We start from the raw sequence: 22,878 nt of genomic DNA on the forward strand, positions 1-22,878 counted from the left end.
TAGTGTTAAAAGTTCTGGCAGTGGACTGGCTCCAGCTATGTATTCCAGATTCAGATTTAATCTTTTGGAATACTGACAAAACTAAGAAGTAAGGTTATCAAGGCCCTGCTCAGTCACTACAACTGAGGCATTGGCGAGAGAATTTCAGTTTCCAACTAGAGCAGAAGGACATTTACTGAAAATAGAAGCCAAAGTTGAATGTTACTAGAGGAATAGTTGCTTGGGTGCTAAATCATCTGACCTATTGAGATTTAAGTTTTCCCTGTCTTGGAAGAAGATTATTCTCAAAGCAAGGAGGGATTCTGAGCTTGCAGGTGGGGCCAGAAGGCCCTACCTAGAGTCTGAAGGAAGGACTAGTGGGAAGCCAGAGGAAGTTCATAAAGTTATCTCTTTGGCCGGGCGTGGTGGCTCACGCCTGTCATCCCAGCACTTTGGGACGCCGGGGCAGGCAGATCACCTGAGGTCAGGAGTTCAAGACCAGCCTGACCAACATGGAGAAACCCCGTCTCTACTAAAAATACAAAATTAGCTGGACGTGGTGGCGCATGCCTGTAATCCCAGCTGCTCGGGAGGCTGAGGCGGGAGAATCGCTTGAACCCGGGAGGTGGAGGTTGCGTTGAGCCAAGATTGTGCCATTGCCCTCCAACCTGGACAACAAGAGCGAAACTCCATCTCTAACTAAATAAATAAATAAAGTTCGTTATTTGGCATTTGAAACTGGGCTAGGATTTGAAAAACTGATACATAGTAGCATAAGCTTAAACTGAGTTTCTCACTAAGCTTAGACTAAATTTTGTTTGGAGCCAAACTACGTGGCTTTGGATCCAGGTTTTGCGTCTTCTTCGTTTTGTAACCCAGGGCAAGTTATTTAACCTCTGTTTGAACTCATTCTCCTTATCTGTGAAATGGAGTTGATAAAGGTACTTGGGCCAGATGTGGTGGCTCATGCATGTAATCCCAGCATGAGCTTTGGGAGGCTGAGGCAGCAGGATCGCTTGAGCCCAGGAGTTTGAGACAAGCCTGGGCAATATAGCAAGACCAAGTCTCTACAAAAATTTAAAAAATTAGCTGGGCGTGGTGGTGCATGCCTGTTGTCCCAGCTACTCAAGGGACTGAAGTGGGAGGATCAACTGAGCCCAGGAAGTCAAGACTGCAGTGCTTCGGTGAGCCACATTCATGCCATTGCACTCCAGCCTGGGTAACAGAGCAAGACACTGTCTCCAAAAAAAACAAAAACCAAACAAACTATATATATATATATAAAATGGTACTTACCTCATTCTATTGTTAAGAAGATTAAAACTGAATTGATGCATGAAAAGCATTTAATTAAAACAGTAATATGTATTATATAACACAAAGCTAACATTTAATGTTTAGTATTATTAATACCCACATGACTATGAACTTTTGTAATATGTTTGGCTGTGCCAAGGAAAAAGCACATATATATGTGTGCATTTGTCTATTTCATCTATTAATTGCATGTATAGGTTTTTGATGAGAAGTACTTTCTGGTGGAAATGGATGACTTGCGTCCTGAGAACCACGCACGGCGATCCTTTGTGTGCCACGCCGACAGTCCTGGCATCTTCCCTGTGCAGTGGAGTCTGAAGAATGGCCTACACATCAGCCCCCCTCCAGGTGCACATTCGCTCTCTTCTGAATTGTCACTTGAGAGTTTCTCCTTGAAATGAGACATGTGAGATGGCATTGCTTAAATCTTTTGTCCCTCTCCTCTTGCCCTAGCCTGTTCCTAATGTTTTTGGGGTCTGAGAAAAGTATAAGGAAAGATCTAGATTCCATATACTTACATATTTGAAAGTTACAAATTGAGCTAAAAAACTGTTAAAGAGAGTGTTTTCTATCCTCTGACTTTGATATCTATGCCCTCATAACCCCCTGGAAAGCCAGGTTCCAACCTGGGTTCTGCGCTGGCTCCTTAGTCCCTTTTATGTCTGTTAGGGGTGGCAGAGGGGTGGGCTTGAATGCACAGTGAGCATTGGGGGCTGGCTTGTGAGAAGAGGCCATAGAGCCAGAGTTAGAAGGTAGATTACTGATTATCTTTAGGTGTCTGAGCCTTGTCATGGAGGGGACTTTCTAGAGAGAAGTTTATGGTGAAGAGTAGAACTCAGGCAGTAGGTAGGAAAATAAAAGCTCATTTTCCTGATATTTGCAACTTTGCAAAATATAGTCTTTGATCCTTTAATCAAGGCCCTTAATTAATGGGTTAGTTGAGCTTGACTGAAATTTTTAATATTCTTAAACTTAGAGAATTTAGAACATGTCAGATGTTTATCTGATTTTTTAATATTAGCAAATCAGATTATTTGATTGGCAGTCTGTATATTTATTAGTAGGTTTTCAGTAAAGCATAGCATCACTTTTCTAAATGGTGACTGCTGGAACACTGGGCTGGAAGTACTCTTTCTTGTTAACAAGGGTCATAAACTCAGAACCTTTGTCTTCCATTCAGCTTTTATTCATTCAACAAACGTTCATGTAATGTTTGCTATAAGCCAGGCATTGAGCTTATCCCTGGGGAGAGTGACAAGCTCAATGAGTACAACCCAGTCCCTTCAAGGGGAAAATAGGGGGAAACATTAACAGAACTTCCTAGATTCTCCTCCATCAGTGAACACAGCAGATGAATGCCTGGTTGGAGGGTGTGGTGTAGAACAGCCATAGAAGGAAGTTCTTGCTTTGCAGGCACGCTCTAGATATCCCAAGTTCTTTATTCTGCTTGCCACCTCTGTGTGAAAAAGAAGAAACAATTGTTAAAAATACTGAAGCTTTCAGTGTTGTTATAGACAAATCAACTGTGTCTTTGTAAATAGAGGGAAGGTAGTAGATTACATAACTGAAAATGGCAGAAAATGTACTGTCAGGCATTGAGGTCAGGGCAAAGGGAGAACATGGTGCCAGTCTTAGGTAGGCAGGGACTGTTGGGCTGTCAGAGGGCATAGACTTGAGTAGCCTATTTTTTTGCCTGTGAGACATTAAGCTCTCTGGAGGCTGAGAGCAACTCAGACACAGTAGGCAGTTGGGCCTCGCTCAGCTCTTTGCATGTAGATGGTGCTGAGTCAGCAGCAGCTTGGAGATGCTTCCATCAAGAACCTTAGTAGACTTAAGTGGGGTGCTAAGCTTGATTTTTCTGAAATAAATACATGATTTAGATTATAAAAGCATTGATATTCTGTAATATATGAATCTGAAAATGACAAGAGGATTTATATCAGTGATATCTGAGACACATTTCAGGAAATAGCTTTAACAAAGAAAAAAAGTCTTCGTCTTTGCAGATTAACTAATACTATTTGCTGTCTCTTTTCCTTAAGAGCCTGAGTCCCTTTAGCATTAACAATAAGAGTGGATTTATATATACAAATCAAATGCAGTCATAACTGTCTTAAATTATTTTGGTAAATTGCCAGCAACTAATCATATAAAATAGTGCTCAAAATAAATGCCTAGTTTGAAATTTGAAAGTTTACGAATTTGTCCAAAGAGTCTCATTGTCTTATTACAGTTTGACCAGAGTTGCTCTATTTTATAAAATTAACTGTGCTCTAGATTTATAGAATGCTTTTCACCCCTCTAAAATTATCAAAGTTGTCAGACTAGCAGCACTGGAAGTTGTGAGTGGACCCTTGGTGAGTGGTGAAGCCAGGCAAGCGTGTGCAGTGTGATAGTGTCACTCATTGTTCATTTGTCCCCACCTAGGCTACCCAAGCCAGGACTTTGACTGGGCTGACTACCTCAAACAGTGTGGTGCTGAAGCTGCTCCCCAGAGGTGCTTCCCTCCGGTGAGGACCCCCACGGCCTCATGGCCACTATGCAGGGCTGGGGGGACTGCTGTGCTTCCCTTGCTTTCCATGTTATTACTCTGAAGATAATCATCTCACTCCATCCAGATGAGCACAGTGGTGATTGTAATCACATGGTCTAAAGGAAAATACATTTACTGCAGAAGTGAATCAGTTAGTTTGCTAATTAAGTTAGTTTTATAAGTTTATTGGTTTTATTTTTTCTTAGCTGAAATCATGTGAATTTGAAATTTTATGATTATTTTTCATGATTCAATAATAGGAAAAACTGTTGAAATATTAAGTGGAGAAAAATGATTAAGCTTATTTAAATTCTTGTATCCATTATTCTATGCATGTAGTAATACATGCATGTGGTTTAAAGAGCCATGTAGCAGTAAAAGGCTTAGAAGATAAAATAGCAGTCCCTGCCCTACCCCATTTCACAGTCTCTCTTCCCAGAAATAACTACTTCCTGTTCTTCTCACTGTAATTCTAGTTATTTGTATTTCTTCATTTTCAAAATAAAAAGCTTCTACCTTTGAGTCATTTATTTTAGACATGTCACTTGGTTCTAATTTAAAAACTTTGACTTTATTAAAACAAATTAAATTCACCCTGTCTTATGGTGCTGAGTCTGTTGGTTCTAAATTATGATAAATGAGCATTTAATTGTTTTTTATTACCTTTCTTCTCTGTCTTACCAAGTTCTTCTTCCTTTAGAGTTATGTTACAATTTTTGGTTAAATACAAAATGAGTTTTTACATTATGATATGCATTCAGATATTACAGCTGAGCACTGCAGTTTTGTTTTGTTTTGTTTTGTTTTGAGACAGAGTCTTGCTCTGTCACCCAGGCTGGAGTGCAGTGGCACGATCTCAGCTCACTATAGCCTCCGCCTCCCAGGTTCAAGAGATTCTCCTGCCTCAGCCTCCCGAGTAGCTGGGATTACAGGCGCCCACCAGCACACCTGCCTAATTTTCATTTTTATAGTAGAGACGAGGTTTCACCATGTTGGCCAGGCTGGTCTCGAACTCCTGACCTCAAGTGATCTGCCCACCTCAGCCTCCCAGAGTGCTGGGATTACAGGTATGAGCCACTGCACCTGGCACTGTAGTATTTTATGATTGTTTCTTTTTAAAAATTTTTATCCTCAATAATAATTGCCTTGTTTTTAATTTACTTAATTTTGTCTATTGCTGCTGCTTTCCACACCTCCCAGTAGTCTCTCATTACCAAAAGCAGTCACATCAAGAAACCTGTCATTCCTAACACTTTTGTTAAAGAGACATCCCTCTTAGCAACCTCCACTCTCTGTCTGGATGGGTTGCTCTTTAAAGGTTTCCCATGTAGTTTTTGTGGGTTTTGTTGTTGTTGTTGTTGTTTTCCTTAGAATCTTGCTCTTTTCACCCAGGCTGGAGTGTAGTGGTGCGATCTCAGCTCACTGCAACCTCTGCCTCCCGGGTTCAATCGATTCTCCTGCCTCACCCTCCTGAGTAGCTGGGATTATAGGTGCCTGCCACCATGCCTGGCTAATTTTTGTATTTTTAGTAGAGACTGGGTTTCACCATGTTGGTCAGGCTGGTCTCGAACTCCTGACCTCAGGTGATCTGCCCGCCTCGGCCTCCCGTAGTGCTGGGATTACAAGTGTGAGCCACCGTGCTGGCCTTGCCATGTAGTTTTAATCATGGAAATGCCCTTGTCACCCAGGGAATTGCCCACTCCGCTTTTGTATGATTTGGAGTCCCTTGTTTTGTAGAGATCTCATGGCCTCCTCTTTCTTGGTTTGCTTCCTTGTTTTGATGGATCCCCATCTCTCAGTAGCTTCCTGTAACAGGGTGCAAGGGAAGTAAATTTTTGTTGACACTGTGTATTTGAAAATGTCTTCACTCTGCTGACTTGCTTCATAGTTTGGCTCAATGTGGAAGTTATTTTACTTGAGAATTCGGAAAACATTGCTCAGTTGTTTTCTGACTTCTAGTGTTACTGTCAAGAAGTTAAAAGCTATAAAGCTCTTTTTATTTTTGTTCTTTTATAGATGACCCGCTTTTCCCCCGACCCTTTCTGGAAGGTATAGAACCACTTTTCACAGTGATGAACCTTGATGCGAGCCTGTTTTCATCCGCTGTGCTGGGTTCTCAGTGGGCACTTTCTCTCTGGACCTTCATGCCTTTCTGTGTTGGGAATTTTTTTTTAAATCACTTCTTTGATTTCCTTCCTTCCGTTTTGTCTCTTTTCTCTTTCTGGAAGTTCTTTTATTTGGTTGTGGCCCTCTGGATCAAACCTCTGCTTTTTAAATCTTTTTATCCTGTTTTATGTTTCTTAGTCGTTTTGCTTTGTTTTCTGGAAGATTTCCTAAACTTTGTCTTTTGGCCTTCTTTTGAGTTTTTAATTTTTGACATCATGTTTTTTATTTTCTGGAACTCTGGATAGTTCATTCGTTCTTTCTTTCTTTTTTTTTTTTGATGGAGCTTTGCTCTTGTTGCCCAGGCTGAAGTGCAATGGCACGATCCCAGCTCACTGCAACCTCCACCTCCCGGGTTCAAGAGATTCTCCAGCCTCCTTAGTAGCTGGGATTATAGGCGCCTGCCACCACACCCAGCTAATTTTTTGTATTTTTATTAGGGACGGGGTTTCACTATGTTGGCCAGGCTTCTGTCGAATTCCTGACCTCAGGCGATCCACCCGCCTCAGCCTCCCAAAGTGCTGGGATTATAGGTACTTCTTTATTTTTAATATCATACTATTCTTGCTCTAAGGATGCAATACTTTCTCTTGTCTCTCAGAGGCTGTTAATTAACCACCCCCCGCCACACACACCTTTTCGGAACTTTTCTTCTTGCATAATCACTGCTTTTTCCAAGTTGCTTGTCTGTTTTTGGTCTCTAACTTTCATCTTCTTAGGTGTCTGGTAATTCTTGGTTGTTGCTATATTTAAGAATGGGTGACTAAAAGGAAGAGCTGATTGAAAGCTCTGAGCAGGTAGATGGAGCTTGTCAACCTTGAACTTTCCTATAGGGTGGAATCTGATTGGCCATTTGTTGAGGAAACCTGAATCCATATCATTATGTGTTTCTTCTTGGGCTTATCATATCACCCTAAGAAGTGTCTTCTAGTCCCCTGCCTGGTGGGTAGAGGCGGAGGGCTGGGCCTCTCAGCAGTCCATAGACTAACCGCTGTTTTGGTCACGGCATACATGCCCTCAGCAGTTCCTTGTGTCTTCTTGCCTAGGCATCTTCTCTTTCACCCTGTTCAGAGGATAAATCTTACCTTCTGTAGGGGAGAGGAAGAAATGGTTTCTCTAATGCATGGAGTCGAGGAGCCAATGGCATAACCTAAATGTTTCTTAAATGTTTTCAACAAATCCTCCTTGTTTTGAGTATGTCTCCTCTACCTCCAGTTGCCTAGTACCTGGCAGTTCTTCCAGTTCTTAGCTTTCTTTACTGCCAGCTTAGAGTCGCCTTTAACTCAGTTTCTAGACCCTGTTCTAAATTTTAGCTTACAAAATGTTGTTTCCTTTCCTGTTATGTCCATCTTAAGAGAGATGTTAAGTTTTTGTCTTCAAAACAGAAGCAAACCAAAAACAACTTTAGTTTTTAAGTTAGATGTCAGAAGAGAGAACACTCAAATGCAGATGTTCAGTTGTCCATTTTGACATGGATGCTGGATATTTTTCTGCTTTAAATGACCCTTTCCCACTGTTGATAAACATTCTTTATCCTGACTGCCTCTTATGATACACATACAAGTATGAACCAGGCAGTTTGTGGTATGATAGGGTGCTTTATGTGAGGGGAAGTGAGTCAACAGTGTTGATAGCCACTTGGTTCAGGACACAGAACCTTAGAGACTTTATTTCATTGATACCTTGTAATAGCACAGCCAGATGGGAGTTCTCAACCTCATCTGACAGGTGAAGAAACTGAGGCAAAAAGAGGTTATACAGCTTGAGCAGGGTCATACAGGTAGCAATAATGCAGGAATATCTGACATCAAAGTGTGTACTTCCTGTATACTTCCTATAACACCAGGAAAGGCAGACATTTTCCTTTTGCTTCATTAAAAAGCAAAACAATGCAAAATAAATGTTATCTTTAAACCTAGGGATTAAGTACTACTTGAAAAAGGTTTTCTAGCTGAGCACATGAGTTAATACTGTGTTAATCCAGTAAATGGATTTGATTCATTCATTTTCTAGTTAATTTCTGAACATGAATTTAAGGAGAACATGAAGCTCGAGGCGGTGAACCCCATTCTCCCTGAAGAAGTGTGTGTTGCTACCATCACTGCAGTGAGAGGCTCCTACCTGTGGCTCCAGCTGGAAGGTGAGTGCCAGCACTCCAGAAGCTTTCCTGTGGCCACTCTCCTTTGAGCTTCCTGTTTACTCCTGTAATGTTGCCTGTTAAACTTAATGGATTATTTAAATAGGGATCTTGTTCAGAGACTTTTGTAATGCAAGACTCTAAGCGAAATATTTATTTTCCTGTCCTTGGCTTTCAAATTCCAAATTTTAGGAAATGAATATGAATAAAAATTCTTTACTACAGAGTCCCCTATTTTCTGGAAAGGGAAAACATAAGTCAAATAGCATATATTTTGATGTGACCAAGTTACATGAGCATGGACATTAACACCTAGCTTATTGAAGAGATAATATTTTGGTTGCTGCAGCCCAATAGAACCAAAAAGTATATAGAGTAGAAATGGTAAACTGTGCTAAAAGTAATATTCAATAATTGGACAGGTTTGTGGATGCAAGGCACTGCGTGAGTACTCAGTGGTACAGTTACCATATATGCCCTGAGCTGCTTTTTTATCCTTCTGCCAAATAGTCAGACTTTGAGAAGGTACCTACTGTTTCTGATTTGTAGAATTGGCATTTAATGCGGATGTCAAGGATAATATCGAATGTAGACTTTTATGCAATCCTTGTTCAGCAGCTTGCCAAATCACTTCCTGATTTGGATTCACTGTTCTTCTTTTCTGGCTTATTCCTGAAGTACCAGAACTGATGTTCTCATTGAGTAGAATTGTCACCTTTGCCATTTGGTTTCCATTTGTCTGAAATGACTGTGATATTTATTAACCGTCTGAATGATACCAGTGGTAGTTCCAGTTTCTTATTTGCCGTTCCCTAGCTTAAGTGTCACCCTGTATATTCTTTACCCATTTTGGTCCTGATACAGTTTTACACGGAGGACAGTTTTTTTCATAATGTTTATCATACATGAAAATGTATGACTTCTGTGTCAGGAGACTTGTGTCTGCATTATTATAAGAGTAGAACATTATCTAGAAAATAGTTTATGAAGAAGGTTATTTAATGGTCTAAAAAAAGTTTTTTGTTTTTTTTTGTTTTTTTTCTTTTTAAATCTAAACAGGTTCTAAGAAGCCTATACCTGAATGTATCGTGAGTGTGGAATCCATGGATATATTTCCTTTGGGCTGGTGTGAAACCAACGGCCACCCCCTCAGCACTCCTCGCCGAGCACGAGGTATCTGTCTATTTCTGGGTTAGAGGATTGATTGTTAAATAATCTTCTGTGTGGCTGCTGCCAATTAAAACTAATCTGGACATTTCAGAGAAAACAATGACATTCAGGTTATCTGTTCCTGCATAGGAAATTATTTATTGTAACAAATATTTAATACCTTACAGTTTCTGTGGGTCAGGAATTTGGGTGCAACTTACGTGGGTCGTCTGGATCTGAGTCTCTCACAGGCTGCGCTCAAAGTGTCAGCCAGGGCTCCAGTCATCTCAAGGCTCAACGTGGGGAGGATCTGCTCCCAGCTTTACGCAGATGATTATTGGCAAGTGTCTTAGTGCATTCTAGCAGCTGTAACAAAATACCATACACTGGGAAGTTTATAAATAACAGAAATTTATTTCTCACAGTTCTGGAGACTGGGAAGCCCAAGATCCAGGCACTGGCAGATTCAGTGTCTGGTGAGGGCGCATTTCCTGGTCCATAGTTGGCACCTTCTCGTTGTGTCCTCACATGGTAGAAGGGACTACTAGCTCTGTGGGTCTCCTTTATAAGAGTACTAATCTGCATCATGAAGGTTCTGCCCTTGTGACCTAATCACCTTCTAAAGGCCCCATCTTCTCATACCAGCACATTGGTGGATAAGTTTCAATGTGAATTTTGGAGAGTACAAACATTCAGACCATAGCAGCAGGAATGCGTCTTCTTGTGGGCTGTTGGACTGAGGGCCTGAGCTCCTTGCTAGGTGTTGGCTGGAGCCTTCCTTTAGTTCGTTGCCATGTGGGCCTCTCCATAAGGCAGCCCACAACATGACAACTGGCTTCTATCAGAGTGAGGAAGCAAGAGAGCAAGAGAGGTTGAGGAAGATGGAAGCCAGAGTCTTTCTGCAACCTAACCTCGAAAGTGGCATCCCACTTTCCCCCTTTTTAAACAGCTTTATGGTGTTACAATTGACATACCAACTATCACCATAGTCAGATTGAGAACATTTTCATCATTTCAGAAAGAAACTCTATACTCATTAGCAATCAACCCCCACCCTAGCATCCACGAATCTACTTTCTGTCTCCATAGGTTTGCCTATTCTAGACGTTTCATATAAATGGGATCATGGTCTTGTGTGACTGGCTTCTTTCACTTAGCGTACTGCTCTCAGAGTTCATCCATGTTCTTTATTATAGTGTGTGTCCGTTCTTTATTCCTTTATATAGCTGAATAATATTCCATGCTATAAATCTAACACATTTTCTTTATCTATTTAACAGTTGATGGACATTTGAATTGTTTGCATTTTTTGACTATTAAGAATAAGTTTTAGAGTTTTCTCCTTTGCTTTTCTCTAAGAGTTTTATAGTTTTAACCCTTACATTTATGTTTAGATCTTTGATCCCCTTTGGGTTAAGTTTTATATATGATGTCCATGGCCTGTTAGGAACCAGGCCACACAGCAGGAGGTGAGTGGCGGGCTAGTGAGCATTAGTGCCTGAGCTCCACCTCCTGTCAGATTGGGGCGGCATTAGATTCTCATAGGAGTGCGAATCTTCTTGTGAACTGTCCTGTGAGGGATCTAGGTTGCATGATCTAATGCCTAATGATCTGAGGTAGAACAGTTTCATCCTGAAATGACCCTCTACCCTCTGGTCCATGGAAAAATTGTCTTCCATGAAGCCAGTCCCTGGTGCCAAAAAGGTTGGGGACCACTGATCTAAGGTAAGGGTCCAACTTTATTCATTGAGCTTTCGCAACACTTACTGACCCAGGGAGGCTTGAAAATATTATTTTTGCTCTTTGTATAAAGACCACTACCAAGAAAATGTGCCTCAGTCTAGATATTAAGACATAAGCATTAATTTATAGTACTATATGTGTGTGTGTATATATATACACACACACACATATATACACACACACTCACACAGAACCAGGTTTTAAATATGCTAATGTAACCTTAATACACATACAGATTTTCCTTTGTCTTCTTATTTTTCTTGGCATTTATATATTTTTTTCTTCCTACAGTACATAAACAGAAGAAAATTGCAGTGGTTCAGCCAGAAAAACAGTAAGTAATGTAATAATATGAACAGTTTACAAGTTAGAATATCTAGAAAAATAACTATTTCAGAGGGTGTATTTCCTCATTTTCTCAGATGGAAGCATAATTTTTTAATTCAACATTTGATCATTTGTATACTTCTCTTTGCAGTATATGCATTTTCTAAAATGGCATTATATACAAAAGGGTAAAATGCATTCTCAAGTCTAAATTGAGTATTCTTTGGCTTTTAGAGCCTTAAGGTAGTTGAATAAAAGAAAGAAAATAAGAGTACCCATGCTGGTATTCATTAAGGAAGAGCAAAAATTGTAAATTAGGATATGATTTGTCACAGTGGAAAAAAATAAAGCTTGGGGTAGAAGACAACTCTAAAAGAAAAGACACATTCAAAGGAGTGGCTTTGTGTCCATCAAGAAATTCTTCATTTGTAACATACCTGCACACACAGCTTTTGAGAAACAGTTAATTAGTAGTGCCTTCAAACCTTAAAAGTACAAATGTTTCTGTGTGTATATGTGTGTTTTAAAACATTGGGTGTTGAATTCTTTATTAATCTGCTGGGGCTGCCATACAAAATACCACAGGCTCGGTGGCTTTAAACCAGTGGTCCCCAACATTTTTGCCACCAGGGACCAGTTTCGTGGAAGACAGTTTTTCTACAGACTGGGGTGGGGAATGGTTTCGGGATGAAACTGTTCCACCTCAGATCATCAGGCATTAGATTATCCTAAGGGGCATGCAACCTAGATCCCTCACATGCACAGTTCACAATGGGATTCACACTCCTGTGAGAATCTAATGCTGCTGCTGATGTGACAGGAGGCCGAGCTCAGGCCGTAATGCTCCCTCGCCTGCTGTGCAGCCCCATTCCTAACAGGCCATAGACGGGTACTGGTCTGTGGCCCTGGGGTTGGGGACCCCTGCTTTAAACCACAGAAATTTATTTTCTTACATTCTGGAGGCTGGGAAATCCAAGATCAAAGTGCTGGTGGATTTGGTTCCTAGTGAGGGCCTTCTCCCTAGCTAGCAGATGGCTGTCTTCTGGCTGTGTCCTTGCATGGTGGAAAAATCTTTCTCTCCCCGGAACCCCCCGACCCCTCTCTTCTTATAAGGCTATCAATGCTATTGGATTACAGCCTACCCTTATGACCTCATTTAATCTTAATTACCTCCCCAAGGCCCTATCTTCAAATACAATTATACTGAGCACTAGGGCTTCAACATGTGAATTTGAGTAGGAGGAAACAATTCTGTATATAGCAAATTCTATAACTACCTAAACCTTTGTAACTATGCGGGTAATAAAACTAACAACAGAAATGGAGAGAAAGGCCATAGACATTTATCCCAAGTAGAGAAGTGACGTAACAATGAAAAAAAGACTGGCCTTGGATTTTTCCTTGACTTAGTTGCCAAAACTGATTCAAAGCCTTAATTAGGATGCATTCTAAAAGATAAATTAGCCTTTTTTCAGTGCTTGCTACATACAGAATAAGCCTCTGTTTTTTTTTAAATAACATAATTTGTCTTTAATTTGAAAACTGATGGACGAAGAAAACACACCCTATATAAAGTTTCTGTTCTTTGACTGTTGAAAAATGAGTAGTTTATTTGTGGTTTAAGCATCTCACAAGAAATTTTGTAATTTTTTTGCCCAATGAATGAAGAGAAAGTTTGAACATGGAATATCACAGTGCTATATACAGACTGTCCATTGGCTCATTATGCCTTATATATAGTTTTAAAAACAATTGTTCTTTTTTGTTGTAGTTTTTTTTGTTTGTTTGTTTGTTTTTGTTTTTGTTTTTTTTCGACACAGAGTCCTGCTCTGTCACCCAGGCTGGAGTGCAGTGGCACGATCTCGGCTCATTGCAAGCTCCGCCTCCCGGGTTCACACCATTCTCCTGCCTTAGGCCTCCTTAGTAGCTGGGACCACAGGTGCCCGCCACCACACCCGGCTAATTTTTTGTATTTTTAGTAGAGACGGGGTTTCACAGTGTTAGCCAGGATGGTCTCAATCTCCTGACCTCGTGACCCACCCACCTCGGCCTCCCAAAGTGCTGGGATTACACGTGAGCCACCGCATCCAGCCTTGTTCTTTTAAAAAAAAAAAAAAAAAAAAAAAGTTTCATCAAGGGAGTACCTTCTGTTACAGATTTTGCAACATGCCACATTTGCTTTCTTCTTAGATTTGAAGGAAACTAAGCCTCACACTTTACTGATCTTAAGAATTATCTCACAATTTTACTGTGTTTTCTTGACCCAGAGTACCATCCTCGAGGACTGTCCACGAGGGCCTGAGGAATCAGGAGCTGAACTCCACAGAGTCAGGTATAAACACATGGCCTCTTACGGAAAAGAAGACTTAGTTTCTTTTAATGGACTATATCTGAAAATAACTTAAAACAGTACATTTGATGTATAGTATGTGACTTCACAGAGGGGTCTCTTAATTGTGACTTTAGAGTTATAACTGTCTAAGATGTGTTTAGTTAAATAATCATCTCTAGGCTGATAGTTCCATTCATTTCTAATAATTGTAGCTATTCTTTACTGATCACCCGTTGTGTGCCAAGGGCTCAGAAGGCCGATGTTACCATCCTTGACTTTAGCTAAAGAACCGGAAGTTTTTCAGGCAGTGTTCTTTCTTAAGCTAGATGGTTGAGAGGTAGAAGTTTATTCTTTTTAAAACCCTTTTTTATGATATGCATACTTCGTATATAAATTTCACAATTTATGTGAAAAAAATAAAGCAATGGAAAAAGAAATTGTCCCAGAGGCAATGCCTGATAAATGAGAGAAAAATCCTTGCTGGAGGTTCAAGCCTTTTGTCCAGGGTTCTCTCTTGAACTATTCTTAACTTCCACGTGCTTGTTGTATAATGTTTAGCATCCTGGCTGTGTGTATTCTAGCACAGATTGCACATTCGGATGATATTTAGTAAATGCCTAGAAGAGAAATCGAAGCTCAGAGAGATCACACAGCTTATGAGTAGAAAGACCAGAAATGAAACTGAAGTCTTTCACAAATTAGAAACCTGTACTTCTGTCTCTTCTACCTACTGCCTTTTCATTACATCATTTGTACATAGAGGGTTAGGACTGTGTAACTCCTTGCTTTTGATGCATTCCTGGCCATTCGAATGCCTACTGAAACCACAGAATTTAAGACATTAATATCTTCTGCACAACCTCAGCCAAGGCCTTTTGGTTTGGGTTTTGTCATAGGTCAGGTTCCCTGGGAAACAGAGTCTGAGACTCTGACATACGCATTCAGGAGTTTCATTGGGGAGTATTTTTGGGAACAGCTCCTTCAAAGGAGTAAAGGAAGTAGGATTGGGCAGAGAGATAAGTTGAACCATGATGCAGTTGCAACAGAAGTTTCTTCTAGTTCCACTGGGAGCCCTGAAGCTGATCTAACCACTCAGAGTTGATCCTAATTCAGGTGTGGTGGCCACACTTTACTGACCAGTTATTGGAAGTAAGCCACTGCTCCCTCCCCACCTCACAAGGGGCAAGGTGGCCTTCTCCTGCTGAGAGCAGTACCCAGTTCAGGGTGATTCCAGAATAGACTTAAAACTGGGAGCTGTAAGCTGCCAACATACCCAGCAGCAGGGGTATGAGTGCCTTAATTCTGAAGAGAGGCATTTGGGTTGTAGGGTTCAACTGGAAATGTGAGCACCAGCATACTGGCCACTATGATAGACCATCGTTTTTTTTGTTTTGTTTTGTTTTGAGACAGGGTCTCACTGTGTCATCCAGGCTGGAGTGCAGTGGAGTGATATCAGCTCACTGCAACCTCCACTTCCTGGGCTCAAGCTGTCCTCCTACATCAGCCTCCCGAGTAGCTGTGACCACAGGCATATGCCACCACGTGTGGCTGATTTTTTTGTTTTTGTTTTTGTTTTTTTGTAGAGATGGGGCTTCACTGTGTTACCCAGGCTGGTCTTGAACTGGACTCAAGCGACGTGCTCCCCCCTTGGCCTCCCAAATTGCTGGGATTACGGGCATGAGCCACCACACCTGGCCATGACTATTCTCAAATAAAGAGAAAACATTATGAACTGCAGGATCCTATCAACAATGGGCAGTGTGCACATATCTTTCCTTAACATTGGATTAACAGGTGTATCTATTAGAAGAGCTTCTCTGTGCTTTATAGCAGTATTTTACTGTCTTTGAATTTTTTACATTCAACAGCTGACATGCCTACCACTATGAGGGGATTTTTTAAAAACATTAAATTGAAGGACAGTATTGATACAGACAAATAGTTGAAGAAAAGGGTCTCTAGACCCAGTTATACCCCACAGTACAAAAAAAACTTAGAGATGTGGTCACAGCATACTTTTAGCCCTCTGAGAAATCTCAGAGATGGGAGAGCTCTCACAACATCAAAGGCTGCTAATATATTAGTTTGGTGGTTTTTAGGAGACAAACTGTAATTCTAAATAATATTCAACAATTTCTATAAATATTCCAGAATAGATTATTGAAAGTTGGTTTTTGAAGACCTGGAAAAGAAATCATTGATCGTCCAGAATCCTCATGTGTTCTTGAAATACACTCTCCACTTTCTTTATTAATAGAAGATAGGGTTCTTCTATCAATTTTGCATTAACCTAGGAACTAATTAGCATGTTAATTCAGGACCGTGTTTGATTTCAGCAGTGATAAGCTCTGTAAGTTACTTAAGAGCATTCTCAGACAACATGTTAAGCTTTAAAATAAGTAATTCCAAACTTTATATTAATATAATGGTACATGTGCTTGGTTTTTCTTCCCTGGCAGTTCAGCTTTGGAAACATGGGGTAGAGAATGACTGTTTTGAATATTTGTTTTTCTTCATTTCCCAGTTATGATTAATGGAAAATATTGCTGTCCAAAGATATACTTCAACCACCGTTGCTTCTCAGGGCCATATCTTAACAAAGGAAGAATTGCTGAGCTGCCTCAATGTGTAGGACCTGGGAACTGTGTTCTGGTCCTTAGAGAGGTAAGGTTCTGGCCTAGAGCAAAATAACTTGGAAATTTCACAGCATTCTCCTATGGTCATTTCTACAGAGAGCCACATGCCATAGATGTGACAGTTCTAGGTTTTATCAAAAGTTACTAACTTTTCTCATATTTTGGACAGTGAAGAGGGTATGTAATTATTTCTCCTCCCTAGAAAACATTCACGTAAACAGCTCTTCACACAGCAGGTTCACCTCTGTCAGGGTAGAAAGGTCTTCTGTCAGAGACCAGAAAAGAGCTATACAAAAGTGAACTGTGAGGTTACTCTATGACTGAAAGGCTGTGGCTATGTGGCATTAACCTAGCGGCCATGATAAAGCTACACATGTGCTGGGCTTTCTGTTCTTCCCAGCCAGTGTGATATGCTGCAAGTAACAGATAAGAGACCTTTCAGCCCTCAGGGTGGCAAGTCAGGATCTGGGGAAGCCAGAGCGTCTGGACCAGACTCCTCCAGCCACAAGAAGGCTCAGCTGTCTACACAGTGGTCCAAACAAATATAATTTTCTGTGTGTACCGTGGCTGGAAAAGCATTTGGAAGCATGTTCTGGAGCAATTTGAAGATCATGGTACCTGTTTTTTTCCTGACCATAACATTTAAAAAATGTTGAAGAGGATCTGGTTACTCTCTTATCTGCATCTTTGGGTGGCTGTAGTATCTCTGATACTATTATTTTGTTAACATTTGTTAATTCATATGACTAGAATTAACCTCCTAAATAACCTTAACATTTTAAGGAAGAGATGACAAGATTCTAATGGTCTGCTTTTCTCCTTCCCAATCTGTGTTTCTGCTTTAAAACTGAGCTCAGGTCCTCACTTTACTTATCAATGCAGCCTACAAACCCAGCCGTGTCCTTCGGGAGCTCCAGCTGGACAAAGACTCTGTGTGGCACGGATGTGGGGAAGTCCTAAAAGCCAAGTGAGTGGACTACTTGTTTTTACTCTTTACTTTTACTTGTCTTTAAAAAGTCACAGAATCGGCGGGGCACAGTGGCTCACACCTGTAATCCCAGCACTTTGGGAGACCGAGGCGGGCGGATCACAAGGTCAGGAGTTCAAGACCAGCCTGGTCAACATGATGAAACCCCGTCTACTAAAAATACAAAAATTAGCCGGGCACGGTGCACACGCCTGTAGTCCCAGCTACTTGGGAGGCTGACGCAGGAGGATTGCTTGAACCCAGGAGGCGGAGGTTGCAGTGAGCCGAGATTGTGCCACTACACTCTAGTCTGGGTGACAGAGGGAGATTCTGTCTCAAACAAACAAACAAAAAATTCACAGAATCAGTTCTGTGGATAATATCGAAGCCTTATGTTTCCTTAGGCAGGGCTTTTTCAGCTATTTGTGGTGAAGGACCGGGCTTGTTTTTCTTTTTTAGATTTCCATTCTTTCATGGATCAATACATTTATAAAATATGATAGAATGAATTATAAGAAATACGAAATTTAAGACCAGGCACCGTGGCTCACACCTGTAATCCTAGCACTCTGGGAGGCTGAGGCGGGCGGATCACCTGAGGTCAGGAGTTCAAGACCAGCCTGGCCAACAAAGTGAAACCCCGTCTCTACTCAAAATACAAAAATTAGCCAGGTGTGGTGGCGTGCCTGTAATCCCAGCTACTTGGGAGGCTGAGGCAGGAGAATCTCTTGACCTGGGAGGCGGAGGTTGCAGTGAGCCGAGATCATGCCACTGCACTTCATCCAGCCTGGGTGACAGAGCGAGACTCTATCTCAAAAACAGAAAGGAAATAAGAAATTTAAGACATAAAAATGCAAGAACAATTTTTGTTATTAGATGTAAGAGACATAAAATTCCTTTTTCAAATTACTGTGAAATGTTATAAACATGTACTCTTGCTTTCTGATCTTGTCATGGATGGATGGCAATTGGCAGGTCATACTGGTCCTTGGATAACAGTCTGAGGATCACTGCCAAGGGTAAAGAAAGACTTAGTGAAAAGTCACTTTTCTTTTTAGAGCAGTTAGTGAAATTACTATTTGAAAACCTTAACTTAGGAACAGAAAGCAGGAGCTTAATTTTGCTAATTTAAATAACTCAGCTTTTAGTTGTCATAGCTTACCAGATTTAATTTGATTTAAGTTCAATATGCAGAACTTCCTTGTTGTTTTCAGGGCCCTTGAACTATAAAGGACATAGAATATTCCAAGAAGCAAAAATTTTTTTAGGTGTATTAATATGTTTGATTTTTCTCTGGGTAATCATTAGCCCAATATATTTGGCATCTGATGTCTTCCAATGGCAGATATAAAGGAAAGAGTTATCGGGCTACTGTTGAGATAGTGAAAACAGCAGATCGGGTGACTGAATTCTGCCGGCAAACCTGTATCAAACTGGAATGCTGTCCTAACCTCTTCGGTCCACGGATGGTTCTGGATAAGTGTTCTGAGAACTGTTCTGTACTTACAAAGACCAAATACAGTAAGTCATGTTTTTCCAGTGTGTTAACCATAGCAGCTGACCATACCTTACATCTTGGAAAGTTTCTTACTTTACAGACATTCATATATAGCAGAGGCACACGAACTTCTTCTGTAAAGGGCCAGATGATAAATATTTCATGCTGTGGGTCATATGCTTTCTGTCACATATTCTTTTTCTATGTGTTGTGTTTTCATTTTTTAAGAACCCTTTTGGCCGGGTGTGGTGGCTCCTGCCTGTAATCCCAGCACTTTGGGAGGCCGAGGCAGGCGGATCACTTGAGGTCAGGAGTTCGAGACCAGTCTGGCCAACATGGTGAAACTCCGTCTCTACTAAAAATAGAAAAACTAGCTGGGTGTGGTGGCACATGCCTGTAATCCCAGCTACTTGGGAGGCTGAGGCAGGAGAATCACTTGAAAGCGGGAGATGAAGGTTGCAGTTAGCTGAGATTACGCCACTGCACTCCAGCCTGGGTGACAAAACGAGACTCTGTCTCCAAAAAAAAAAGAACCCTTTAAAAAATGTAAGGGTAATTTTTGGCCTGGGGGCTATACCAAAACAGGTCATGGGCCAGACTTGACCCATGGGCTTTAGTGTGCCAACTTTTATATATAGCATGTATATAAATTAGTTATTGTATCTAATAGGATATGTAATTCATTCATACAATCTGCAAGTATATATTTTGTGCTCATTGTGTGCTTATGTTGTTCTAACACTGGGATACAACAATAAAGAAAACAAATTCCTATCCTCAGTGAGTTTACCTTTAATGTGGGAGACAGATAACGAACAAGGGAAGAAATTTAGAGAGAGGTCAGTATTTAGAGAAATACTGTGGGGAACAGTGAAGCAAGGTGGACAAGCAAAATAGGACAGTGAGGAAGGCTGGGAGGTGGGGTGCTGTTTATGCAAGGGGTCAGGGAAGTCTTTCTGACAGGTAACACCTTGAAGGAAACGGGAGCCAGCTGTGCAGAGAGCTGGATGGGAGTGTTCTGGGGAGGGGGCATCAAGGGCACAGGCTTGAGGCAGAAGCTTGCTTAGTGTCTCTGAAGAGCAGCAATGAAGCCACACTAGTTGGGGAGGTGGAAATAGGAGAGGAGGTAGTTGCAACCTCACCTTGAATTGTCATAGCACCTATTCGCTGTCCTTGCTTATCTTCTCCTTTGAGAAACTGAGGCAGGGGTCACATAGGATGAAATTTACAATTTGGAGCCTTGTCAAGGCATTGCCACCCAAAGACAAAATTCTGATCCTACCTTTCCTTAAATCCCACGAGCCCTATGTCACTTGGGAGAATCAATACAGAGAAGGATTTTTACCTTGTTAAAATGGAAAGATTTCTTTTAGGGATCTGTGCCTCTTAAACTATAGTGCATGCAGATCACTGAAGGAGCTTGTTAAAATGGAGCTTCTGATGTATCAGGTCTGTGGGTATCTGGGTCCTGAGTATCTATCTGCATTTCCAACAGGTTCCCAGATGCCACTGATGCTATTGATCCAAGGTCCATACTTAGTATGACGAGCTTCTAATCAGTATTTAAATTACAAAATCTTATAAGTCTAACCTTCTAGTTTCTATTTATATTTATTGGATTGTAAACTCCTTAAGAGTAGGAATTATCTTAGCCTCTTATATCAGACTCAGCACTTAGTTTAGGAAACTGCAATTATTAGGAGCTGAGTGAAAAATACTATTCATATAAATACATACATAAGTACACTACTCTGAAGGAAGATATGTGAGGGGAAGATATGTGGATTTTATTGTGCTTTTTGTCTGAATTTATCTTTCACAATAATATAGTTGAAATTAGCCTAGAATTTAGAAGGACAGTTATAATTTTTCCCAGTTAGTAATTTGAATGATGTCAAATGGATTCATATCCTTTAGAAAATTTCAATTTTTTTCATAAAATTGTATTATATTTTGATATTACTTTAATACATAACTCAGCTAGAATATGTATGTTTCATTTCTGGAATGTATATTCTAAAATTTATGTGAAAAGGCAGAGGATCTAGGATAGCTGAAACAATTTGGAAAAAAGAATAAAGTTGGAAAACTTAATCTCTCTCTTTTTTTAACCATAAAGTTACAATAATCAAGAGTGTGGCATTAAAGAATAGTCAAGCCGGGTGTGGTGGCTCACACCTGTAGTCCCAGCACTTTGGGAGGCCGAGGCGGGCAGATCACCTGAGGTCAGGAGTTCAAGACCAGCCCGACCAACATGGTGAAACCCCGTCTGTAGTGAAAATACAAAAATTAGCTGGGCGTGTGGTGGCGGACGCCTGTAGTCCCAGCTACTCAAGAGGCTGAGGCAGGAGAATCACATGAACCCAGGCAGTGGAGGTTGCAGTGAGCCAAGATCGCGCCACTGCACTCCAGCCTGGGTGACAGACTCTGTCTCAAAAAAAAAAGAATAGTCAAATAGAACAATGGGACAGACCACAGGGTCCAGAAATAGAGCCAAACTTAACATGGTTAAATGATTTTCAACAAGAGAGATGAAGAAATTTAAGGGAGAAAGGAAATTCTTTTTAACAAATAGCACTGGTACAACCAGATATCCAAATAGAAAAGAAACATACAATAAAGCACATGACTCAAAAACATTATGCCTAGTAAAAGAGGTCACACATGGCTGGACATGGTGGCTCATGCCTGTAATCCCAGCACTTTGGGAGGCCGAGGCGGGCAGATCATGAGGTCAAGAGATTGAAACCATCCTGGCCAACATGGTGAAACCCCGTCTCTACTAAAAGTACAAAAATTAGCCGGGCATGGTGGTGTGTGCCTGTAATCCCAGCTACACAGGAGGCTGAGGCAGATGAATTGCTTGAACCTGGGAGGCGGAGGTTGCAGTGAGCCGAGATCATGCCACTCCACTCCAGCCTGGCGACAGAGCAAGACTCCATCTCAAAAAAAAAAAAAAAAAAAAAAAAAGTCACACACAAAAACGTGCTTACTGTGTGGTTCCATAGAGGCAAAGCTAACCTATAGTGATAGTGTTTAGAATAGTGGCTGCTTCTAGTAAGGGGTACTGACTGGGAAGGGACCATGGGAGCTTTCTGGGTTGAAGATGTTCTGTATACTTTGATATGGAGGGATCATTCAGTACTAGTCAAACCGTGCACTTCAGATCTGTTTATTCCACTCTATGGAATTTAAACCCCAATCAAATACAATGTACCTGTTTTTTGCTATGCTAATAAAATCTCTTGTGGTTTTGAGGTACACAAAAATACTGAAGCTATTTCATTTTTCTTTGTCATCCACATTTAGCACACTATTACGGAAAGAAGAAAAATAAAAGAATTGGGAGGCCACCTGGTGGGCATAGTAACTTAGCTTGTGCCCTGAAAAAAGCCAGTAAGAGGAGAAAGAGGCGGAAAAATGTTTTTGTTCATAAGAAGAAACGCTCCTCTGCATCTGTTGATAATACCCCAGCGGGCTCTCCCCAGGTATGAGATCTGTGATGTGCCTGTAATGTCGCGAAGCCAAGTGACCACTGCTTTATAGTATGAACACACAATACCTGCAGGTCTTTCTAACTCAGATCTCTGGCCAATAGAAGATGGTTTTGTGGCCCAAGAACTGGTTTGTCCTGAATTTCTTTTCTTTCTTTATTATTTTTTTTAAATCATATGAAACCTGGGATTGATGTCCTGAATTTCAATGAGACTTCTCTCCTTTTCCTGCAGGGAAGTGGGGGTGAAGATGAGGATGACCCAGATGAAGGGGATGATGATTCCCTAAGTGAAGGCAGTACATCCGAGCAGCAGGATGAGCTGCAGGAAGAATCAGAAATGTCAGAAAAAAAGTCATGCTCCTCTTCTCCCACCCAAAGTGAGATATCCACATCGCTGCCTCCAGATAGACAAAGGAGAAAAAGGGAGCTTCGCACCTTTTCATTTTCTGACGATGAAAATAAACCTCCTTCACCAAAGGTACCATTTAAAAAATAGTTTCTTTTTTATTTCTTTCTCTCTGGAATTTCCATCTGGAATATGATTATTAGTGATATTGGCATTCTACTTCTTTCAATACAGACTTACGTAGAATTTCCAGGG

At 40.9% G+C, this 22,878-nt stretch overlaps 1 protein-coding gene across 9 annotated transcripts in view; it reads left to right on the top strand.

Moving 5' to 3' along the window:
* The window catches only part of SFMBT1 (Scm like with four mbt domains 1), a 147,740-nt gene that overhangs the window by 121,499 nt on the left and 3,363 nt on the right, over positions 1–22,878 (top strand). For all 9 annotated transcript variants that reach the window (XM_054552076.2, XM_054552071.2, XM_054552077.2 and 6 more), the window contains 11 exons: positions 1,494–1,644; positions 3,724–3,806; positions 8,006–8,132; positions 9,189–9,302; positions 11,313–11,355; positions 13,616–13,680; positions 16,205–16,344; positions 17,174–17,283; positions 18,629–18,804; positions 22,091–22,269; positions 22,510–22,755. In XM_054552076.2, coding sequence (XP_054408051.2) covers positions 1,494–1,644; positions 3,724–3,806; positions 8,006–8,132; positions 9,189–9,302; positions 11,313–11,355; positions 13,616–13,680; positions 16,205–16,344; positions 17,174–17,283; positions 18,629–18,804; positions 22,091–22,269; positions 22,510–22,755 — 1,434 coding nt within the window. The remainder of the gene's footprint in view (positions 1–1,493; positions 1,645–3,723; positions 3,807–8,005; positions 8,133–9,188; positions 9,303–11,312; positions 11,356–13,615; positions 13,681–16,204; positions 16,345–17,173; positions 17,284–18,628; positions 18,805–22,090; positions 22,270–22,509; positions 22,756–22,878) is intronic.

The sequence above is a fragment of the Pongo abelii genome, chromosome 2 (assembly GCF_028885655.2).
Source record: "Pongo abelii isolate AG06213 chromosome 2, NHGRI_mPonAbe1-v2.0_pri, whole genome shotgun sequence".
In the NCBI taxonomy this organism is placed as follows: Eukaryota; Metazoa; Chordata; class Mammalia; order Primates; family Hominidae; genus Pongo; species Pongo abelii.